General features: G+C 38.9%; 1 protein-coding gene across 1 annotated transcript in view; it reads right to left on the bottom strand.

Moving 5' to 3' along the window:
• Positions 1–229: 229 nt before the first annotated feature.
• The window catches only part of LOC114655087 (annexin A10-like), a 136,476-nt gene continuing 122,607 nt past the window's right edge, over positions 230–14,098 (bottom strand). Inside the window, exons 11-12 of the mRNA XM_028805979.2 lie at positions 6,155–6,277; positions 230–524 (exon numbers count right to left, since the gene is read on the bottom strand). Of these exons, the coding sequence (XP_028661812.1) occupies positions 456–524; positions 6,155–6,277 (192 nt within the window). The 3' untranslated portion in view covers positions 230–455. The remainder of the gene's footprint in view (positions 525–6,154; positions 6,278–14,098) is intronic.

The following is a 14,098-nucleotide window of genomic DNA, read 5'->3' as shown; positions in this document are numbered from 1 at the left end:
TCTTTACATTTTTATTGAGGTGCATCACCTTTATATCTAGGGGATGTTTGCATGAGGTGTACTTACTTTTTCACATGACTGTATGCCTTTCTGTCTAAAGCAGACCAGTGTATCTACTGTAAATCATTTCAGTGAAAAAAATCAAATTACAATGAATTTTTGGTGGATTTGTCATAAATCAGTTGTTCATTATTGGTGGCGAGGCATATGCATAAAACATGAAGCATAATGGTTTATAGTAAATCACTTTATTTAGCACTTGAAATAAGCAACACATTAACTAGGCGAATTGATTCCCACAATGACATCAAAAAGGGTAATGAATACCATATATTTTAGGAGAAAAATGACTGTTGTAATTATTTACATGCAACTTGTAATAACTGTTTAGCCTGCTATCATATTTTTGTATCCCTTCAAACTGGATGCACCCCGCTGTTTTAATTTTCTTTTCTTCAATAGTCATCAGCAGCTCCAGCAAGGATGGCGATTAAAGAGCTTTCATAATGTCCAGAAGCATATTGCTGCAGGAAAAAAGAAAATCCATAAACCATGTACATGTGTTAGTTTTGCAGAGGGCATACATAATGTGTATAATAAAAAAGTAATAATTTCCATAATAACAACTCCATCATTGTTACAAGTACTTACTACAAACAAAAATAATTCACTGCTGAAGTGGATTCAGAAAGTTCAGACCCCTTCACCTTTTGCATGCTTTATTTTGTTGTAGATTTAATTTTAAATGGATACACTTGTCATTTTTGCCCATCAGTCTATACTCAATACCCCATAATGGCAAAGCACATACATGTTTTCAGAAAGGTTTGCAGATTTATTAAAAATCAAAAACTGAAATCACTCAATCATAGAAGTGTTCAGACCCTTAATTCAATGTTTTGTAAAAGCCCCTTTGGGAGCTCTGACAACATTGAGTCTTCTTGGGTAAGTCTTTAGCTAATGTGTGGCGAGTGTACTGGCACAATAATGGCTGCTCTCGCATCATAAAGGTGGGTGCTACACATTTCTGATGGTTGAAGTGGTTCCTCTCTTTCTATGTAAAATGTTTTGAGTAGCAAGAAAAGTGCTATATGCAGTAAATGTAAGTAATTATTATAATAAGTACTACAAGCTTTGCACACCTGGATTTGGGCAATTTATCTTATGCTTCCTGGAAGATCCTGTCAAGCTCCCTTAAATTGGATAGGAAGTCGTAATAATAATGCCATCTTGAAGTCTCCCCACAGATGTTTTATAAGGTTTAAGTTTGGAATTTGGCTGGGCCACTCAAGGACACTCACAGGCTTGTCCCAAAGCCACTCCAGTGTTGTCTTGGCTGTACGCTTTGGGTCATTGTCGTGCTGAAAGATGTGGAATTTATTATGTGTCATGCATACATGTTGGAGGACCTCCTTGCAGGTGCAGATTGAGATATGTAATAGCCCATCGAGAAGAAAGGGGGTGCTGCTGCTAACACTGTCATCTCCTTTGTTCTCCACAGTGTCATGAAGCCACCCAGTAAGGGCATTTGACCCTGCCCCTTCTACCATTAAACCCCAGGGGTCTCAAAAGGAGGTGACATTATTGGCGGGTGTAATCCACTGGATGAAGTGACTGAAATGCCTTCCTGCAATTTATTTAATTGATATTCCTGCATACAGGGCATACGCAGAAGAGTATCTTTTCTCTTTTGTTATTTTGCTTTGACCTCAGACAATAAAACAGACTACCTGGTTGGCAACCCAAAATTTCTTCTTGTCTACAGAACTGTCATTCTTGCATCTGACCACTTATCAATATGAATGTTTATCTCTATGACTTGTGTTTCACACTGATCCCTGATTTTTGCAAAAGGAAATGTTGGTTTCATCTTGAAATCTGCTGTGATGCAAGGCATGTTCTTTAGGACAAAGTTGGTCAGAAATCTGCTGCTATCTCCTGCTACATCTTTGCTAGAGGTTAAAAGCTAAGACAAAATATAGGGTGGCACACAAAAAACCGAACCATCTCTGACTCCAACATCGACATACATTTCTTAGCTTGTACACGAAACGAAAGATATGCAATCCAAACATTTGTACTTACTGGTCAGTGGAGGTGCTGGAAATGATTTCCTTGAGCGTCAATACTCTTTTCTGCACACCGCACCATATTGTCATAGACACGACGCACTCCGAATATTGTCCTTCAGTTACTCTAATGTCTTTGGATTATTGACATTGTGAAAGGCATTATATCAGCGCCGACCTGACACAGACTGACACCGGAGGCACACGTAAAATAAAACACAAAGATTTATTTTTCTTCAGCCATAGGGCATGGCATGTCTTCCCTGTGTCCCACAGGCCCAACACAATTCTCACAACACACAAAAGAAAAGCACCCAAAACACACTCATTCTCCTCCACTCCTCCCAGGCAGCTTTGTCCTCCTCCTTCCGACCCTGGCGCCTCAAGTAGTGGCTGCAGGCTCTTCTTATAGCCCACCCGGAAGTGCTTCAGGTGGTAATTAGCCTAATTAGGCTGCACTTCTGGGTGTGGCTGCATCACAGCCCAGACGGGCTCGTTAAGTCCTTGCAGCTCCCCCTGGTGGTGGCCATGGAACCCAACAGGGATGTGCTTCGAAGTCCCATGCTTGTGGCCCCGATGCAACACAGGGGAGCTGCCACCAAGTGTTCCGGGGGATGTAGCGTGGATCCCATGGCTACTCCCCCATCTCTAGTGTCAAAGGGGCGTTCCGGCTGTCCGCCACAACATACACTTTCCCCTTCAGATTGCCCCACAGGTAAAACTCTCAAGTGGATAGGTCTGGTCCTTTACTGACAGTTTGTTCCTCTGTGAAGACGTTGTGAATTCGAGAAAGTGACCCGTGAGAAGTTTGACATGTCGCTCCATCCTGTTGGCACACAGCTTCCTTACTAATGCACAGTTGGGGCTGCTGACTCCGTCACGATAGCGAGGCTCCGCAATCACTGTGGCACCCGCCTGTATAATAGCTCGAGCCAGCTGGTCGGAGATGGTTCGGTTCGTGTGCCACCCTTTATATATATTTTAAAATAACAGGGATAAAGTTTTTGTTTAATTGTAGTTGATTAGTTAAGCAATTTATGAGAGGGATTCATCAAATTTGTTTTGAGGTTCGTAGTTCACTCGTTGTCTCGTGGACTGAAACCATAGGAAATATTAAACACTTCCTTATATTGTATGTTAAGAAAGTCAGTCCTGGGTGTGGAACTGTGAATGATAGATAAGGACTAATTAATAATTTCTCTAATTAATAAATATTATGTGTTAAGTTGGGCAGCACGGTGGTGCAGTGGTAGTGCTGCTGCCTCGCAGTTAGGAGACCTGGGTTCGCTTCCCGGGTCCTCACTGCGTGGAGTTTGCATGTTCTCCCTGTGTCTGCGTGGGTTTCCTCCGGGCGCTCCGATTTCCTCCCACAGTCCAAAGACATGCAGGTTAGGTGGATTGACGATTCTAAATTTGCCTTAGTGTGTGCTTGGTGTGTGGGTGTGTTTGTGTGTGTCCTGCAGTGGGTTGGCACCCTGCCCGGGATTGGTTCCTGCCTTGTGCCCTGTGTTGGATGGGATTGGCTCCAGCAGACCCCCGTGACCCTGTGTTCAGATTCAGCCGGTTGGATAATGGATGGATGGATGTTAAGTTGTAAAGGAACCATACGTATTCTGACTATTTCATTGTTTGAAAAATGGCAACTCATCAGCAATTAAATCTTGTATGACTTAAAGGGAGATAACTGTTGATAAAAAACATAAATATGGATAAGAATGGACTTTAAACACAAAAGGACAGCCAATGAATGGAAAAGTATTCAGAATTTCTCAATCCATCAATGTTTAATAAACCTTCTACTTGTTAATTAATTAATGTGGTTCATTTTTCTTCCGCAAAGGTGAACCATCTGAGGTTTTGTGCACTCTATATCAGGGTTTCTTCAAGGACCCCTCTGAATTTGGCTGCATTCATGCTGTTGAGAGGTTTCCCCATAGCATAATGCTGCCACCACCATGATTCACCATAGGGATGGTATTAGGCTGGTGATGAGCAGTGCCTGGTCTTTACCAGACATAGTTCTTTTTTTATTTTTTTTATTGATTTTGTTTAAAAGCAAATAACAATTTACACAATTAAATCAAACTTAACACAGTAAAATTCAACCCCCATTGAAACATTCCTTTGTGTGATTTTGTGCTATACAAGACATAAATTATTCTTGCCATCAAAAGTTGCATCTACTAAATACTAACTTTAAAAGGGGTGAACCGATTATTTTATGCTTAATAATTGTAATTAATTTAAACCACATCTCAGACATTTGCTTTCTTGTTGCCATTAAAGTCTTTTTCTGCTGATCAGTATCAAAATAGCCAACTTAAATTCAATGTTGTATAAGAATAAAATATGGATGGGTGGAAACATTTTATAGACATTGAACATCCCACTTAAATTTGCCATTCTCAATGAGGGGTTCTCTTGTTTCTGACATTGTGTCTCAGTTTTATGTCATCCTTAGGCCATACAGTGGCTTGTTCTCCACCTGGTTTCTAACCTTGGCCTTGGTGCTCTCAATTTTTCTTCAGAGAGTACACAACAATGACCTAAAAAGCCGAGCTAAAGAAAAAGCGGTTGACCTAGAGATTCCGCATGAATAAATTATCTGCAGAGGTAGCTCCATTAGTTCAAAATAACAATCTCACACATTGAAAACTAAAACAATATAGCTGCTTTAATGAATAGTTATTTCACTCAGTTCTCTAATAAATTTAAATACAAACTTCATCAGAGGTCACTACACACTCTACAACCACCCCAGTTTGGCAATGAAGAATGGGGAAAAAATGTCCACACAGATAAAGCTAATAGAGAAGAAGAGAGCTGTGCTCACAGACTCAAGCCTATCATGGCTGCCAAACACTCAGTTGAAGGGGGGCAATACTTATGCGATCAATAGTTTAGTGCTTTACATTTGTAAATCCTGCCTTTCGCATTATGCTAGATGGGGTGGTCTCCAGCACCCTGCGTGACCCTGGTCTGGATTAAGTGGGTTAGAAAATGACATGAAATATTAAAGGGGGTGAATGCTTATGTGATTGTGTTTTATATCTAAGTGCCCCCTTAATCCCTACACAGACAGGCAGACACAAATATTGTCCAGCACACACCTTTATTTGAAGTGGTGCAGTGCTTTCCTTTCGCTCCCCACTACAGAGTCCAGTACACAAGCACAGTCCTTTCTTCTCTCTCTCAGTCTGCCACCTCTACTTCTCTTCCAGCAAGCTTCGTCTTCCTCCTCCCGACTCTCGCTCCTCTAATGGAGTGAGGCAACCCCTTTTATAGGGCACTCGGAAGTGCTCCAGGTGCTCCAAGACCATCTTCCGGCAGCACTTCCAGGTGTGGTGGAAGTGCTGTAACCCAGGGTGCAGGGGGGTAACGGCCATGGGCCCCAGCAGGGATGACCTTCTGTGATCCAAACCCATGGCCCTGCTGTGAGCCAGGAGGATTGCCCTCTAGTGTTCCGGGGGAAGTAGGCATTGCCCTGAATATGCCCTCTTCCCCGGTCCTTTCATCACAGGGGTGTCCCGGCCGGGCAAAGGCCACAATGTATAATTAATTTAAAGCACTTTGCAGAGATCTGTTATCACTTTGATATTAAAGGGTCTTTTTCTGTTTATTAATACCAAAAAAGCCAAACTGATTCTGCTGTGATTCAATGTTGTACAATAATAAAATGTTACTACCTCCAAATGGTGAATACTTTTTTTAGGCACTGAACTGAATGTTTCTGAAACCAACTCAGTTCAATTTATCCCTGCAGTATAACACATAATGAAGAAACCAATGCTGGAAAGGGCATCAAATACATAAAGTGGCCCAGTCATGCCCAGACAGCCAATTAAAGATGCCCAATAAAGTAACATGTATGCCTTTGGGCAAGTGAGAGGAAACCCACGTAGGAAGGACGTGGAACAGGAAAACTCCACAAAGACAATGAACAGGTGAACAAACCAAACAAGGCATACTAACTCCGATCAAATTTAATGAAACATTCTGTGGTCCCGTTGACTTGATGGACATATTCCTAACAGGAAAATGTTATTTTACACAATACAATATGGTAAAATTGAAAAATACAGTACCTTTACATCATGAAAAAGAGAGATGCCATATCTTTCCTTATACCTTTTCCTTATAGTCATAAGATCAACTTCACTTCGGGAAATCAGCGTTCTAATTACTGTTCGATTGTGAAACCCAAAATCCTGAAAAAAAAATGTCATTAAGATTGTTAAAAATTTGCTGACTAAAAATATAATGTACTAACCATGATTCCTGTCAAACACTGGTAAAAGAATAATTAAAAAAATGTCCTATGTGTACGTTTAGTGTCTTTCCTCTGTATTCCTCTTCACCGGTGCTCCCTTTCTTGAGCGTGTTCCCATAAAACCTGCTTCTCATATTCTGGCATTAGTTTCAAGGTCCCTTTCTTGCCTCCTTTTTGGTTTTATATTTTCCATCTTTGAAAGTGTAACCCACTTTAAAGTTGATTACTAAAACGATATATATATACATACAGTATATATATATATATATATATATATGTCTATATGTATATATATGTATAAAACAGATGTATATGAATATCATTAATTGTATCTAGTTTAATAATTTAATTATTTTAGAACAATAACAGAATGGGGAGAGGTAGTGTGTTATGTGTAGCTTAATATATTTATTTTTAATATATATAAATGATTTAGATATATATAGGAATATAAGTAACAAGCTGGTTAAGTTTGCAGATGATACCAAGATAGGTGGATTAGCAGATCATTTGGAATGCGTTATATCATTACAGAAGGACTTGGATAGCATACGGGCTTGGGCAGATTTGTGGCAGATGAAATTTAATGTCAGTAAATGTAAAGTATTGCACATATGTTAAAAAAAATGTTAAGTCTGAATGCACAATGGGCGATGGGAAAATCGAGAGTACACCTTATGAGAAGGATTTAGGCGTCATAGTGGACTCTAAGCTATTGACTTCCCGACAGTATTCAGAAGCCATTAAGAAGGCTAACAGAATGTCAGGTTATATAGCATGATGTGTGGAGTACAAGTCATAGGAGGTTCTGCTGAACCTTTATAACACACTGGTGAGGCCTCATCTTGAGTACTGTGTGCAGTCTCCAGGCAACAAAAAGGACATAGCAGCACTAGAAAAGGTTCAGAGAAGCGCGACCAGTCTGACTCCAAGGATACAGGGGTAGAATTATGAGGAAAGATTAAAAGATCTGAGCCTTTACAGTTTAAGCAAAAGAAAATTAAGAGGTGTCATGATTGAAGTGTTTAAAATTATGAAGGGAATTAGTACAGTGGATCAAGACTGTGACATTAAAATGAGTTCATGAAGAACACTTGGAATAAGCTACCAAGTAGTTTGGTAGACAGTAAGACTTTAGGCACTTTCAAAACTCGACTTGATGTTTTTTTGGAAGAAATAAGTGGATAGGACTGGCGAGCTTTGTTGGGCTGAGTAGCCTGTTCTCATCTAGAGTATTCTAATAAGGCAAGACTTTTACTCTGCCTATGTAAGTCGGTATTGGTAACAGCACTTTTAATTTGAATTGTCTGGAGAGTGGAGGGGTATCTTGGGAGGTGAAAGGTTAAAAAGATTTCTTGTATAGCAGTCGCTAGAGAAGGAAACTCCATAAAGAAATAAAAAGAGTTTGATTTTTTTTTTTGCAAGTTAGAATTTAATATAATAAGTAGGAATATAGTTATAATTTTAAAATAAGTTTATATGTTAGAATTTCAGCTCTACAAGTATTAATAGTTTCTGCTTTCTTTGTTTTTTTTTCTCAAGAACTTTGATTGTTTTTCTTCCTGCCTGGATTTGAATTGGATGGTGAGCCAGCCCACTGGAATGTAATGCTTCTTTCATTGCACACCTCGACTTCACATCTTCGTGCTTGAATTCTAGAACATTCACAACAGCAAGTTACGCATCTCATCTGAGAACAGATAAGAGAGAAAATTGAAATCTTTAACTGGTTAATCATTGATTAATTTATTAATTATTAATTTATTAATTGGTTAATCGTGAGAGAGGACATGCAGATGATGGGTGTAACAGAGCAAGATGCAGAGGAAGATATGGAAGAAGATGATCCGCTGTGGCAACCCCTAACGGGAGCAGCAGAAAGAAGTAGAAGAAGAAGTGGTTAATCGTTGTTAAATGGTTTTGGACTCTTGTTTAACGGATGTAATAGATACATATATATCAGTCAGTCATTTTCCAACCCGCTATATCCTAACACAGGGTCATGGGGTCTGCTGGACCCAATCCCAGCTAACACAGGGCGCAAGGCAGGAACATATCCCGGGCAGGATGCCAGCCCACCGCAGAGATACATATATATATATAATTTTCTTCTTTTTTTTTTTTTAAAAAAAGATCACAATCTTTGTTTTTTTCTTTTGTTATTGCTTTAATAAATCTCCCAATTACTTTTTTTATATATATTTGTTGCTCCATCTTTCATCTGTACGCTTTACGTACGGCACAACACATAAATTAAGTGCTGTTAAGTGCATATTTACTTCACGCACTCTAAAGGCTCGTAAGCCGGTTGGCACATAAGCAAGTGCCCAGGCACGGTGACGTGCAATCACGGTTAAAAACCGTATGCCTCTACACCTTATACAAGGCAAGGCTGACACTAACTTTTTATTTTATTTATTTTTTCTTTTATTCTTGTTTGGATCATTCGCTTTTAACTTTCACTAAAAACCTTTAAAACGAACTCTTGGACTCTGTGAATTCTTTTGACACGTGTCTTACTCGTGCCTGATGACACCTTATATTTTTGCAGCTACACCTTCTTTAACCGAACCTAGAGTAAAATTGTAGAGTGCTGCGTGGTGAGTGGTGGTTGTTGTGGTGGCAAGAAAGTGCTGTGTTGCCCTCCTCACCCACTAAGCACCCGCTACAAAAGCAACTCTCTGAGTGTGTCTCTTATGCCTTGGTCTCATGGTACCAGATATGATTCTTGAACGAGAATACATGTCTGGGGACAACCTATGAAAAGTGTGTAGTGAATAACAGCAAAATCCTGCACTGCAAAGATTACATCCATGGGGCTTCTTCCTGAAACACCCACCCACAATTCCTATAGTCTGTGCTTTGAAAAAAAGACTTGACGCTGATGGAAGATTAAAAGCTAAAATTGCTGTTATCAATTCAGTAGCTCCATAGCACAATGTAACTGAAACTTAATACTCAATTTGTATATTTTAATGAAAACTGTGACAGAAGAGACATGTGTTTCTGTTTGTTATGATATGTTTCTGTCATTACAGCAAACAGAGTTTAGATAAGCATTGTGGTCTGTATACTATGTGTTAAAGCATGGTGGCTTTTCTGGCATGGCATATTTGCATTTTCAGTTTAGAAGTGCAGTCAGAAAGTGGATGCTATGCAGCCTTACCATTCTTCAGCTGGTGTCATTGGGCAGATTTGTTGATTCGAGTGTGTTGAGTACTGAAATCTGCATCTCCTGTGGCTCTTTGTTATCACCTCCCTTAATGCCAGTCATTTTGACTGAGTGTGACACATCATTTACTTCAAATGCATATTTTTGCAGTTCATTTTTTCATGAATATAGCTGCCATCTCTTTCAAGCTTTCTACACTATCATTGTAACAATGAACAAAAAGCAGCACACACAGCACCTGCGATAACGTATTGTTCATGTTTGATGTCTGCAAATGCCAATGTATAATCTGAGTGTACAGAAAGGGTTTTCCCTTGCAACAGGCTTATGTTTAATTTTTATCTGATCAATGTGCTCTCTGCACATGCAACACACATATGTTTAATGGGGGTCATTTTAAGAGACTTTTTGGCTGTACAGTTTATCATAATCTGAAGCTTGTCGTCTGTCAGAACAAGTTAATAAGAGCCCCACTGCTCCTTTGCAAGTCAAAATCATTGACCCTACATTGAGCGCTGCCTTCACGAAGCGTTGGATTGGTTTAGAACTGTGACACTCAGTGAGCTGTCCTAATTGGTCCCACCCAGTTTTAAGCACAATTCACTCATGGTTGTCTCTAGATGAATATATTATATGTCTGGCTTCAGCGAGGTGAGAAAGAATATTTAAAATTAAGGTGCGTCAGTCTTTCCAAATAATAAAAGTATGATGCTAATAGAACTATAAGAAGCGTGACACTTATGTATTAAATAAGAATGTGCTAAGCTAACTGAACAAATGTAATCTAATGCAGATACTAAAGCTATAAGATTATAATTTCTTTATAACTAAAGTAATGTACTGAACTAACCTTTATGTAACCCATAATATTTTATGAGCAATGTGCGTGCAAAGAAGTATAAGAAAGTGAGTATTGTCTAAAACCGCTGATTTGCATACACCCTATAACCTTTAGGACAAAACTTGCTGTAACAGGACTTATGTACGTGCAAGCTAGCAGAAGTGTATTTCCTAAAACTGTGAAAATGCTGACCACTCTTTATCTGTAAAAAAACACTGTGTTTTTCTGCACGTACAAATTCAGGATGTGCACAGGGGCTACAGGAAACTGCTATGTTTTTTTATTCTTGTCAACGAACTTGAGTATTTAAAGGAAGTCTCTCTTTCCTGCTGGCAGGCTGACGGCCTGTAGCACACTGGAACGTGACAGGGGCTGCAGCCTCTCTTCTCACCAAGAATAAAGAAATTACTTTTTACTTTTAATTGGTGTCCGCCTTCTGTTGTTCTTCGACTTTAAGTGTCCACAGAGGTTATTTATGCCTTTATTAACATGTCTTCACCAGCGTAAAGACTGCTTCGAAGATTATTTTCTAAGTTTTGTATTTTCCATCTTTGATAGCATGCCTTGTGTGCCTCACACTCACACTTTCTATTTCATTGTGTCACCAAAGCCAAACTGACCAATCAGATTGCTCTGAGGGACTGGACACACAGACCATAGTGTTTTATTATATAGTACACTAGCTATTCCATGCAGCTCCACCCACGTAGTAGTGAAACAGGACAAACTTTAAAAATCAATAAATAAACAGGTATCGCTAGCTAAGCGGAGGCAAGATACACTCCAAAGCATGGCCAGAGGTAGAGTGATTCGAACGGAAGCTGGTAAGTGAGTGAGGAGGGCCCTGCCTGGCTCCCTACTCCTGACTTCACGCTTCCCCCTTCCCTTGGCCCGCAGCCTCTGTCTCGGATTAGCGTGAATATATAGCTCCTGTAGGCGAACTATGATGCTTAGCGTGATAACAGAAGCCACAAAATTGACCAGAATGTTCAAGCAAATTATAGAAAAAAACCCAATCTAAATCCATTAAGTAGTCCTCTTGTGACTCCAAGAGATGAAACCAACGCCAGCATCACTGTTAGGGACCACCCTCAGCCTTATAAAAGCCCCAGTTGCTCATCAGATGTGCTTTGGTGCACTTTGTTTTTTTCTTTGAGTATTGCTTTGTTAGTTAGAATTTACTGTTTTTTTCAACTCATTTTTGCGGAATGTTTTATGATTTCCAATTCAGATTTAATTTGTATTGTGACTTTCAGATTGCCCTGCTGGCTACTCCTTTTGCCTATTTTTTTGCCCTTTGAGCATTTTGTTATATAAATCCCCTTTTATAAAGATTATTTAGTCACCCTATAAACTTAAATGATTTCTGACCAGTGTCTCTGACTTCACTGGTTAGGAAGTAGTTTGAAAAACTTTTAAAAACTAAACTAAAAGAGAAAACTCAGGGTGTATTTGATCCATTTTAGTTTGCCTACCAGTCTAATTGAGGAACAGAGAACAACCTTATGACTTTGCTTCATATGTTATATAATCACTTGGAGGGGATCAAGTCTCACACAAGGCTCCCGTTTGTAGACTTCTCTTCAGCTTTTAACACCACCAAGACTCACATTCTTGCAAAGAGACTTATGAAAGATTTTAATTTAGATTTCAATTTGTTAGGTACGTATGTCTGATTGGCTTTTTAACAAGCAAGACTCATCGAGTGCAGGTCAATGGTTTTCTGTCCTCATCCACAGGGCCCACTCTAGCATGTATTCTTTCACCTCTTTTGTACATTGTCTACACTAATTGTTTTCATGATACAATTGAAAACAGATTCACCTCAAAAGTTTCTTACAACTCAGTAATTGTAAGCCCTCTTAATGAGGATGAAAGCAGTCATGGTCGAGTGGGAGATGATTTTGTTAACCAGTGTGGTGAGTCTTTTCTGTATCTAAGCATTTCAAAAACTAATGAACCTATAACTGATTTCAAAAGAAACACCATCACCCACAAGAAACAATCATCAAAGACCACGCAATGGAGATTGCCGACAGTTACAGTATAAATATCTGGGGACAATCATAAACTCAAAACTGACCTTTATGGAAAACACAGAAGGTGTCTACTGAAAGGAGACAGAAGTGTCTCTCCTGTTTAAGGAAGCAGAGTTTTTTAAAAGTGAGTCTTACCATATTATCACTCACTTATAAATCTTGTATTGAGTCTGTCTTTACTTATTTTCTGTCAGCCTGGTTTGGATGTCTTAATGTTATCAACAGAAAAAGAATAAATCAAATAGTAAAATTGAGCACAAAAAAAAAAAATACAAAATCTCAACAGTCCAATCTCACTGATCTGTTTAACAAGCAGCTATTACTGACAGCAGAGTGTATTCTGTCAGACAAGGCTAATCTTCTACATTCTCAATTTCACTTGTTGCCTTCTGGTCACAGGTTCCAGGTTCCAAGGATAAAATGCAGCCAATCCAAATACTCTTTCATTCTAACTGCTATTAATCTCCTAAATAAGTTCAATTTTAATAAACATCAACACGTTTACTAGGAAGAACACTTATCATTTGTATCAATCATTAGTCAAGTCTAAATGTTGGTATCATTTTTTTGTTTAATGTGTCTATTCGTTTTTTTCTAATGCTTCACTATAAGCATTATGTTTACGACTGTATTTTATATGTTTTTACTTAGTTTATGTTTGATGACTGTGTTCTTTGTGATGTTTAGAATGTTATGTTGTGGTTTCTCAGCAAAGCCTGCTGACAACCCCAATTCCATCTTGTGGACAATAAAACTGAATTGAATTAAATAATTCTACAAGCCAGAGGTTTTCAGTAATCATCTCCTTTTAGAGGACATTTTGGTTAAAGGCTGTAAAGTTTACCATGCAAAACCTTAATTGTGTTTATATTTTACTAGGGAGTTCACTCCCTGCTCGCTTCACTCGCCAACCCCTCCCCCTCCCCAGGCCTGCACTACGTGCCAGCCACTTCGCATCTCTGCCGACTCACGTTGTGAAGAGGGGGGCTGAATGCATCCCAAGGAGATGTGGTCGCTCCTCCGAAACCCCCTCTTAAATGGTGATACCAATGGGAAACAAATACAGTTTTTATTTACCTCCTCTTTTCTCGATCAGCTGCTGGATTGCTGCTGCCGTGCCACATGATTTGCATCTCGGACGGCGCTTCAAACATTTAAAAGCCTGTACAACAGCTGTCCTACTCTTTGTCTTTTATTTCCAGCCCCGGATGTGGTTAAATCTTTTGGCACAAAGTCTCATCTTGCGGGACGTGAGCTCTTGATATTTTGTAGTTTAGAATTTAAAAATGGAATAAGAATCTGAAAATCTAACAACATCATATTAAAGTTCGATAAATTCTGGAAAGAATGATACCAAACATATATATGTAGGTTTTAAAATAAGCCGATTTAGAGCGTGACAAAAAACATGACATAAAATCGTCACATAAAATCGTTGCACAAAATCGTTGCACTTTTAGGCTTAGAATTTTATATATAGAGAGTAGATATGCACAAAAATTGGTAGCCAATGTGTCATGAGTTGACTGGCAACTTTATTTTTTCAGATTAATCCTTGGTGTTTTAAATTTTTAGAACTTCTTTTCCAGGTATTCAAGGACCAAGGAATCCATATACTGTATCTATTTTTTATTTCAAAGTGTTTTAACAATGTTTAAAATGGATTATGTTTTCTCGTGGGTGCCACCATTTTTGTTGATGATTGCT

Source organism: Erpetoichthys calabaricus, chromosome 7, assembly GCF_900747795.2.
Source record: "Erpetoichthys calabaricus chromosome 7, fErpCal1.3, whole genome shotgun sequence".
Classification (NCBI taxonomy): Eukaryota; Metazoa; Chordata; class Cladistia; order Polypteriformes; family Polypteridae; genus Erpetoichthys; species Erpetoichthys calabaricus.
Note: the sequence above shows the minus strand (reverse complement) of the source record. Positions and strands in the feature narration are given on the sequence as shown.